Source organism: Haplochromis burtoni, unplaced genomic scaffold (assembly GCF_018398535.1).
Source record: "Haplochromis burtoni strain Fernald_Lab_line unplaced genomic scaffold, NCSU_Asbu1 Contig_188, whole genome shotgun sequence".
NCBI lineage: Eukaryota > Metazoa > Chordata > Actinopteri > Cichliformes > Cichlidae > Haplochromis > Haplochromis burtoni.
This window is the reverse complement of record NW_024582549.1, coordinates 521,398-532,450: the sequence shown is the minus strand read 5'-3', so window position 1 is coordinate 532,450 and position 11,053 is coordinate 521,398. Positions and strand designations below refer to the sequence as shown.

Sequence of the window (11,053 nt, the reverse complement as noted above, 5' to 3'; positions counted from 1 at the left end):
ATCGCCTTTTTCCCCATTCAGCGAATAAAGCTGTATTTTGAGTTAAAGTCCTGTTTGCGTCTGGGTCCTATTCCTGCCTGCACACAGCCATTTCATGACATTAATTTTACTAGACAAAAGAAAAAGACAACTGAATAAAGCAAATTGTAAACTTATTTTACTTATTTATTTTCTGTTTGAATAGCAGCCTGCACTTTGAATCATTGGGGGTTACGCACGATATAAAAGCAATAACCTATCCAAAGCAATCACAAGGATGTTATGGGTTCAGCATCCAAAACTGTGAGCAAGGAAGAGTAAACCATCTCCTGCAGCCACTCACCAACTGGTAGAAGCATGCTCAGTTTTCCCCCCAGTGATCTACTGGTCTGCAGTTTTATTTTACTAATTTAATGGCTTACCTCATGAATATTTAACTTTATAATTAACTTGCTCAACAGCACTGCTGAATAGCTCTACAAGGTTTTGCGTCTGGTGTCCTGTTGGGATTCAGTTCAATTTAATTTTATTTATATAGTGCCAAATCACAACAGCAGTACATCAAGGTGCTTTAAACCCCCAAAAAATCAGACGACCCCCTTTAAGCAAGCACTTGGCAACAGTGGGAAGGAAAAATTCCCTTTTAACAGGAAGAAACCTTTCGGCAGGATCAGGATCAGGGAGGGGCGGCCGTGACTGGGGGGGTGGTAATGGGAGGAAGACAGTACAAAAGGCACACTGTGGGGAAAAAAGAGAGATAATGACTTGTGATTAAATGGTGTCTAAATACTACTTTGCACTGAGTTGAGAGTTGTACGTAGACATTGATGGACATTTTTGCTGATTAGCTAATGTAGTGCTATGCTTGTTCTGTATGATTGATGTATAACACCAGTGTTAAGTTTTTGTGTCCAACGTATTTCTGAGTAAAGCTATTCTGGAGCACATGCTAGGGAAACATTTACCACATTATAGGTTTCACACCAGATAAACCCATAAGAATTTCTTTTTTGTAGTGTGCATGCAGACTGAACATTACCATATTATGGCTCAAAGTTCAAATCACACATCTGCCACAACATTTACACAGGAAGGAAAAAAAAAAGCACAATTCCCAATAACCAGCAGCATTTAATATCAAAGCCATACAGCACAGTTTTCAGTTTTATAGTTTTATTGAATTGCATCACTCTACATCATCTAGAATTTCAACAAGATATTCTTTAAAGACCAAATATAATACTTGCATCCCTGCAATAAGTCTCTACACTTAAGAAGAGAAAGCTTTTTTTTTTTTTTTACTGAAACATACATTAAGAATTAATATTTAATTAAACATTGCCATAAAAGTTATGTTCATTCTTGAATGCCATTTTTCTAGTCATATATTTTATATAATAGATTTAAGTCTCTGTCTCTTTCATAGGAATACTAGAAAACAAAGAAGGTAAGAAATGCACAAAACCCATTGAGTAGCATTGCCTAATACTACAGCAAAGAAGTTACTGGACATTCAGTTGACATGCACTCAGTTGAAGAATAGAAAAGAACACAGCCATAGAAAGGAAGAGTTATGGCCATGATGTCGGTCAGTTTGGCAAATTACTGATTGGCTTGTTCTCTTGGATAGACTCTAAATAAAAGATGGATGTAGCCTGCATGTCTTGAGTGACGGCAAAGGGAGCAGTCTTTATATAGAAATCTCAGATAATGAGACTTGGTTCTACCTTGCAAGGGAAGCCAAATATTGGGTTCATGCCAGCTGCACTCTGGTGTTCTTGGGAAGTTCTTTTTAAGGTGTTTGTTCAGTCACCATAGCAAAGGTTGTTAGTGGTTCAGAGTAGTTGGGGTATATATTGCAATGGCTAAGGAGGTCGTTTGTGTAGAGCTTAAAGTGCTTCTTTGGTTTGCAATACTTGTGATGGTAGGGTAGGTCATGATCACCCATGCAGATTGTATTTCCTACTCTGGGCCTTTAGGGCCAGGTTGAGTTGGTTTTACAAAGGATCTAGATAGAGGAGCTCCAGGTTCGTGAAATACATTCTGTCTGATGTATCTGCAGAGCAGGGTGGAGACAAATGCTGCACTGCATATGCCTAAAACTTGTTGATGACCTTCAGGATATCATTTTTAAGAACCCATCTTAAAAACCGAAGACCAACATTGTGGTTAATGTCATTCTCTCATGACTTTAGTTTTTTGAGTGTTTGCCTTGGGTGAAAAGACTGGCACTGGCTAGCTATTGTGTTTAAGGTGAACTAACTGAATTGAGCGATTCTGTGAATCAGGCCTGCATCCCATCATGCACTTGCAGGAGGAAGGAAAGGAGTCTGGCTGGCATCATAGAGCCACAGGCAAGAACCGATTGGTGACATCATGGTGGCTATGACCATCTTTTATGTATAGTCTATGGTGTCACGTTTATGGTGTCTATGTTAGGTTTCTTGAGGTAAACCAGGTGACATGTTTCCTGTTTACCAGTATCACAACAATTACATAAACTAATCCACGCCTACAGAAGGCCTGATCTCAACATGTTGTAGGTCCTCTGCCGTTTAATCTTTTCACAATGTTACCAGGAAACGTTCTGCTCAGCCATGCTTCAGTACATTTCAGTGGCATAACTCTTTCATTGTATGACGAAGCACGGGTTGCACTGAGAAGTAGGAGGATAGAAAAAGAACAGGTTGCACAGTCTGGGGGACATTCAGGAATGTATCAACAGGAAACAGTACTGGTGTTTCTGACCATTCACTTACTATCGATCTCATATACACAACCCAGCCAAGCTGGGCACAATGTACACAAAGGGAGATCCCTTAATTAGAACATGTGGGTTGCACTCAGCCAGGCTTGAGTACTGTAAATCTATGGCTATCAGTATAGTAAATCACTTACATGTAAACACTAATCCATGCAATATGGCTTTGTTTGTATTGAGAATACAGTAGCTCCTTCTTGAACGCAAATAGGATTGGAGTTTGAGATATATATGTATATGTTGGGGTTTTTGTTCCAACAAGTGAGAGGTTAAATGTACCCTGTGAAGTTTTCTTGTCAAAGTATTGTGGTTTTAATATTAAGCAGGTGGTTATTGGGTAACCTTTCACCTTGTGGGGTTAATGTAGTAACTGCATACACAATACAGGCGGTATTAACAGATCAAGTCAAACCTGACCACCTCACGGTACTTTAAGTGTTTAAGTGGTCTTCTTTTCAAGCTTTCAAGGCTACCTTAACTTGCATGACGGAGAACCGACAGACACATCTCATGATCAATGTACTTTTTGTATTTTGCAACTTAGTCTCTACTTAGTTACTTAAGGTTTTGATACTTTAATTTCAGAAGTCAGATAATTGCAGAAGTCACTGCATTGCTGAATTCCTCTGAAAGACTTGGTTTTGAAACTTTATCAGGTCCAGATTAGCACCTAGATTTATTCTTAAACCCTGCAAATTTCATTTTAGTTGGACCATTTCAAAACAACAAGTTAGATGATATGTGGCAGCAATAGCCCCTCTTACGCTGCTTTCTTCCTTATAAAACAAAGCAGATCTCTTTATAGCCCAAATCATACACTGTTTAACACATTCTTTGCTATATTTGTGAAATCTCTGCTCTTTAATGCTGTTAGTGGTCCAAACTTCCACAGGGTACCTTTAAAAGAGACACTCACAGGTTGGTAAATACATTTTCACAGATAATGCAATACTGCTTTTGCATGCCTGTTCTACAAGCCTATTGTTATACATATTTCTGTTACCATATATGTAATAATGTTCAACACTTCCACATGTCACACAGTCATGCCCCGCTGAGCGCAGCCCGGAGTTCTAAAAGTAGGTAACAATCAATATTAGTGTCAGTGTAGCTGGATCCCCGCTCACTGCCACCACAGTGCCAGCAGATGACAGACTCGCTGTCTTCACAGGTGAAGAGAGAATAGACTCAACAGTGAGGTGGATGGCAAGATGGCACCTTTGAAAGAATAATGCTGTAACGGAGCAGTGATTCATTAACAACTCTTTACCCAGTTAGACAGTAATATATCTCTACATACTCTCATCATACTCTACTATGCTTAAGTCACAATATTCACTCATTTTTACATTGTGCTTTTTTTTAATCTGATTGTTTGACAGTGTGTGTGGGCTGATGTGCAGTGAAGACTGAACTCAGCCGGTTTTCAGACTTTACCGAACAATATTGTTGATGTCACGTCCGAATAATAAGCTCATCTGGGTTTTAACGTAAAGGTCGAATATGTCCGTCCTCCATTTGACCCTGATGTCCTGGAATTTGCAAGAGCTGTAACTTTCCATAATATCCTCCTGTTCATTGACTTTTTTGCACTTAAAGGTGGGTTCAGTAGTGGCAATACATGTGATCACGTGTTCGAGATATTAATGCCGAGGTGGTTCATCTAACTGCTACAGTATGCTAAGTGTTGTGAAGGTTTATTTCAAATTCAAGGTTATTCTTTCAGTGATGTTCAATAGCTGAATAGACCTGTCATCGTGGTAATGATGTCATATATTAATGAAACACAATCTGATGTCTACACCGAAAGTGGGGAATTCTCTGCTTACAGGGAATTTAAAATGCATCAAAAAGAAGTTGCCTTTTAAAATCCTTTACCTGCTCAACCATGTGGTGATGTTTAAGGCTTTATATTCAGTGTTCTTCATATATCTGTTTCGGATGGTAGCTATTTGGATTCAAACAAACAGGTTAGAGAAGCTGCAGCACCTGTGAAGCTACTGCCACTTTCACTGAGGATAAGATTTGTACCATAGCACTAAAAGATGTCAGTAAATGCAAATATAATCATAACAGAGCAACATTTTCATATGTACAATCTCCACTAGACTTACACAGCTAATATAAGCAACCCATCACCAATTCAGACAAGGAATGCATGAACAGAAGGCAAAAATCAAACCGAGTTTATCTGCATGGAGAACAGTGAGGTGCTGCCTGTCTCTCTAAGCAGTCGCTTTCTCAAGGTAGCGGGCGTGTCGCGTCAGAAACGATCCCTTAAATGTGTTTAGTTAAAATAAAACTACACCGAAAAACACCAGCGGGAATTTGTGTTAGCATCTACACATGCAAATCCTTGAGAAGAACTGACATCAGCTGGCCTTCTTCTACTGGTGCCAGGTTAAAACGACATCATTCTTCACAGGGATTAGCTGTGCTTTAAAGAAACAGTACCGTGTAACAGCCAGTAAACCATCAGAGACATTACCCTCAGAACAGCCATTGTATACAGAGTGAATGTAAAAGAGATTAAGAGAGTGAACAGAACAAACGAAGGCAACAAAATCGGAAAATTATGGAGGAGATAAAATATACTTGGTCATTATAAGATTATTAACCTTAAAAGGTGGCCTTATGGGGTCATCTACTGATTGTTATGTGAGGATTTAAAGTTACTACTGGAACCACTGCTCTACAATAGCACATCTGTTTCTTTCCTATTCATGTACTGGTGAACAGCTGGGACTGTACAGTAAAATAACCGCATTATTGTACCCTTCAGTGGTTCTTCTCTCATATTAAAATCACTTGTTTATTCAGAGCCAGTGTTCACTTTCCCAGATAAAGTTCTAGGCTAAATGTCATATTTAGATGGCTTTGGGTAAATAACATCCATAAGAGAGGACAGCTAGCTAAAGACTTCTCCGTTTTCCTGAGAACGCAAACGAATCTGTCAACTAGGTATTTCGAGTCTTCATTTTAATGTCATGGCTGATGCGAGGGTAATTTGGTCAGTTATGAAATAAATAAATAAACAAAAGTCTGCGATATATTCACAGATATAATAAGCAGCTACTATAAAGTGACAGCTACACAGATGAGCTATCTGTGGTGATCAGCTGCATTCCCAAACTGACTACTGAAAAGCTGCTACATGGAAAACTCAACCTTCGGGGTCCTTGCTACATGACAATCTCCACCTTACAGTGGCTCAAAGCTATTAGAAACATGTACATGAAGTAATCCACAATCTTGAAATCCAGCAAACTACCATGATGAGATGCAAACATGTTTTAGTAATCTCACGTTGTAAAATGCACTGTTTGTTCAATTTTCACCGCAGTTGACACCATTCATTTGCACTATGTAAACATGTACTTACAAAAAGAGTTGAGGGAGTTTGGGGGTTGTGGGGATTGGGGTGGGTGAAACAGAGGAGAAAAAAAGGTTTTAGGGCTGGAGGGGAAGGAGTTAAAGAAGTGAGGAGTGTCAGGAGTCTTGGCGTGTAGTCGAATATCTTCATGCTCAGTCCCTGTTCACGCTGCACCAGACGGCTGCAAATAGAAAGAGGGATGACGAGTGAGAAAAAGGTTCGAAAGAAAGGAGTTTTTAAAGAAAGCGTGCCTCAGAGTGGAAAAAACAATGTGGAGAGTGAGCAAAAAAATGGATTGAATGGAAATGAGAAGAAAGCAGAACAGGCGTGGGGGAAAGAAGAGCGCCAAGAAGAGAAATGGACAAAAAAGTGATTACTAGACAATAAAACAGGCAGTCAGCCAAGTATCAGCTGGGTCACTGACAGTCTGCGACTCGGCGCAGGGATGCCTGCCAGCATCAGTTGTTTTGGATGAAGCAGATTCCAAAGCCAGGTTTCTGTAGATAATGCCTATAAATTTTACATGACACATCCAGGGTTGTTGAACAAACTAATCACTTTCTCAGCATTATATAGAACACTTGCTCTGCAACTGTGTACTATTGCATCACACCTTTATAGTAACATTAGCACATATTGTGTTATCTCAGTATCACCTGCACTACTGATAATTCTACTACTAGGGTAAGTCAGCAACTGCTCAGGAACCCCAAGAAACAGATTTTGGATCCAAGTTGATCAGAAAGAATCTGATGTAAATGTTCATGAAAATTTAAAGGAGTAACTAGTTCGATGAAAATTGGTAGTGTATTTTTTTTTTAATGCACCACAACTAACAACCATGCAGAAATAACATTCTGTATATGAATTATATTAAACTGTATTTAGACATAACCTCCGACTATGACATGACCTTCTGTGAACTTAAATCAGTATATTTCTCTGATGTTCTAGACATACAAGACAAAATGAGGATTCATCAATAATCATAATGGCAGATTTAGATTTATTTATTAATCTTGTAATGATACCAAAAAATATTTTGATGTTCCCACTGTTTGTCTTTAAGTCATCCTCCGTTCTCTGTGGTAGGAAGGTTGTTCCTGAACTTTTTTTTCTGTCTCTTTATGTAAACTGACTTTATACTGTTGAGGTCAGAGCTCAGTGGGGGCCATACCATCTGCTGTAGTACTTTATTGTCTCTGCCTTTATGTTTGGAGTCATTATCATGCTGCAGAATTATTTTGAGACCAAGTGGAAGAATGTGGGGTTCCTAAAACTGCATATTTCTGTGTGCCCAATGTCAGCTGGCACATCAGACTGCGCACAGTCCATATACTGAGTTCACAGTTTGCATAGGTTTTTGTAACTTCAAAATAGGGAAGGTACATACTACAAGAAAAAGCTTTTGTGTTTCTGTGCATGGAGTGAAACTGTGGAACAGTTTGAATATGGAATTGAAGCAATGTCCAAACATAAAACAATTCAAAAAGAGTTATAAAGATCTTCTTGAACTATAAAGAAAGGGAAAATGTGTAATTTCATGAAACATTTCATGATGTGATATTATATAGTATATATATCAGAAATCTGTTTGTTATTTCTATTACAGATTATATCAGTAAGGAAGCTGACTAAATATTAACTGATAAGTTATGGCGAAGGGGTGGGATTAAATAGGTGTGTACTTCTTCCCACTCCCTTTCGACATGTAACTGAATCAGAACAGAAGCAATATTGAAATGTATTATTAACTTTATTTTGTGTAGTATTTTTTTCTCTCTTATTTTCTTTGCTAAATGTACCTGTTTATTGTTTACATGATCGAAATAAATTGACAAACAAACATTACAGGCAACAAAGATTGACCTTTCTTACATGTAACTGTAATATTGTACAAGCAGGCTTGTAAGTATCTGAAAGGATTATTTATCACTGCAAAAGAGGAAAAACTTGGCAATTTTACTTCAAATGTGTAAAAATCAGAGAAAAAGGAAACTTTGTCTTGTCTTCTTTGTGTTCTCGAGAAAATATCACAAAGTATTCCAAATCCAGATATCGTTTTGGTCATTGGTCCCAATTCACAAATGGTTTGGAGGACATTTCAGCTGCAGCGTCACACTGCTTTTGTTTTATTCTCTAGTTGTACTGTTTTACCACTGACCTGGCACGGCTACAGAGGACACAGCCTCCGGCTGGCACAGTGTATCCACCTTCACATGCTGAAAGGCTTTGTTGGGAGCCGACTGGAGGTGCCTGGAATCAGAGGAGAGCATGAGACGGCGCACACACTAAATGACACACAGCATTTCTGTATGCACACATCTGTCTTGACTTTGCACACAGCCTCTCAAAAGCACACATGGACTCTAATCACTTTGCACGGCCCTTAGCCTTTACTGTAAGATTTGAAATATTAATGGTGGGGAGATGCTGTGAGCAGTGGAGCAGAAACTTGGATCAGCAGGCAACTACATCAGCAGCCTCTCCTTGTGCCCAGAACCATTACTAAATCACAATGACCTGAAGCAACTTGAGTGATTCAGCAACTCTGGAGCACGTGAATGGCTGAACAATGTTAATTAAATGTTGGAGGATTTTTTTCAAACAGGCTCACGGCAGTAATAGAAGAAAAGTGAGAGCTCCTTTTATTGGGTGATCACCAATCAATTAGAACAGGGATAAGAAGAAACGGCGTGCTCAGCTCCAAAACACTTTCAGGGGACCAAGAGTGCTGACTCAAAGGCAATATCCTAAACAATATGAATGTCTGCGCTCAGTAATGACTTTTAATGCTTTCAAAGTGGATCAGCACGGGGAATGAATCACTTTGAGGCTGTTCTCCGTGTTTACAGATGCTTCATTCTGTCAGTTGCTTTGGATCAATGGTTGGAGCCTGGGTTTGGAAAATGAAAAGTTCTTAATACTGGCACATGTGACGGATAGAGCTCAGGATTAAGAATAAAATTGGAGCCAAAAATGATTAAAACTCACCTCTTCCACTCCTCCTCGCCATCCCAGAACTCATAGACGACAAAGGATAAACCATCTGGCAGACGCACTGCAGTCACACTGGAGCAGAGGCAGAGGAAAATGGGAATGAGAGGATGAAAGTGGACAGAAGGTGATATGGAAAGTGACGGGTGAGAGACGATGGATTCATGATAGAGAACGGTGAAGCAGTGCACATTAAGGATACATTTGTAAAGGAGACAAAGCAGACACGAGATAACAGTTTATATTTCAGAAAATCGCATCTCGGATTTTATTGATGTCACTGCACTTAACACCAAGAATAGCAAATAACATCTATCAGAGTGTGATCATCAATGCACAGAGGTTATTATGTGGGATGTTATGGAGACATTTTGGATGGTACACTTTGCTGTAATGAACTCGGGCTCCTCCGTATGTATTCCAAAGGAGGGTGAATGTGCACATGGGAACTTTGTCACACTTGGCTAACAGCGTAACTCAGTTTTCACAGCAAGCGCCGCATTTAAAGGCTTCAATGGTAAAAGTGGAACATGTTATGGACATGTCGACACGTTAATGTGTTTTTATATGCCTAACATTTGCCCATTTAACCAACAATATAACGTCCCAAATGGAATTAGGTTTAGAAACAAAAGCAGAAAACGACTCAAAGACTCGGTGGTGTTAATGCCAGCAATTTTCTTTGGTCCATTATATGCACTTGTGCCTCTTGGTAATTTTCTGGCTCTGAAATCAAGCAGCTGTTGACGTGTTTGAGCAGATCACTCTGTGCGGTGCAGTTTCTGCGTGAAATTACACTTGCACGTCTGCCTGCTCGGGGTTAGTCTCAGGACTGGCATGATTTTAATTTTACCTTTCAAGGATTCCAATTTTCATAGTGCGAGCTCAGAGCTTAGCAAAAACTAAAAAGATGATGCTGTTGTGATTCGCTGTGTGGCAGGCAGGAGAAAGAACCAAATGCAGGACTCGGTACACACAGGGATGAACTCAAAAAGGCAGCTTTAGTTTGCTTTAAAACACTAGAAGACGACAAAATAAAACCTAAACTGGAAAACCTGAAATTAAGACTAGGTAACAGGAAACTAGGAGTTACAAGGGAACACGGAGCACAGGAAAACCACACAGCTACGAGGGACAGCTCGACAACAAAACAGGGACGACAGAGGACTAAAATACACATCGGATAAATCAGGGAATGGGAGACAGCAGGGAAACAGCTGGGACTAATTGGGCAGACGAGGTGGGGAACACAGAGCAGGACTATCAAAATAAAACAGGAACCAAAACGTAAGAACTAGAAAACCTCAAGAGGCATAACCAGAATTAAACCAAACACAAGTTAGTATTAATCAAAACAAAAAACAGTGATCAGACTCAGGACCGTGACAGATACAGAAGTCAGTATACTGCTCAGTAGAATCTATATGCTCAAAGTAGTTGGATTATAACTCTGATTCCGAGCTACATCAATGACTTAAAGAAATAAGATAGTATTTTGGGTGATGTCAGCAGACAAAATTACTTCTCTTTTTTTGTAGTTATCATACATGACTGACTTTAAACTACTTTTATCAGATGCTTTACCTCAGGGGTCTCAAACTCGAGGGCCGGTGTCCTGCAAGTGTCCATGTGTCCCTGTTGCAACACACCTGAATAAAATTAGTAGGTCATTTGCAAGAGTATAGAACTTGACAGCATGCTGAAGTGGCAACCCCTAACCTTACTCAAGTAAATTTAAGTGTTTGGAAAAAATGTACTTCTAAAAGTACTTTTATTGCACCATGTTCATTCACTCAGCTGCTGTAACATAAATCAAATGGCTAAATTGCCACCTCAGCATGCAGTCAAGTTCTAATATTATTCAGGTTTATTGCAACAGGGACACATGGAAAAGTTGCAGGACACCGGCCCTCGAGGACTGGAGCTCGATATATATATATATA

General features: G+C 39.4%; 1 protein-coding gene across 2 annotated transcripts in view; it reads right to left on the bottom strand.

Annotated features, from left to right (window-relative positions):
• Positions 1-1,135: 1,135 nt before the first annotated feature.
• The window catches only part of necab2 (N-terminal EF-hand calcium binding protein 2), a 136,575-nt gene continuing 126,657 nt past the window's right edge, over positions 1,136-11,053 (bottom strand). For both annotated transcript variants that reach the window (XM_005935008.3, XM_005935007.3), the window contains 3 exons: positions 9,108-9,185; positions 8,278-8,369; positions 1,136-6,294 (listed from right to left, as the gene is read on the bottom strand). In XM_005935008.3, the coding sequence (XP_005935070.1) occupies positions 6,266-6,294; positions 8,278-8,369; positions 9,108-9,185 (199 nt within the window). In that variant the 3' untranslated portion in view covers positions 1,136-6,265. The remainder of the gene's footprint in view (positions 6,295-8,277; positions 8,370-9,107; positions 9,186-11,053) is intronic.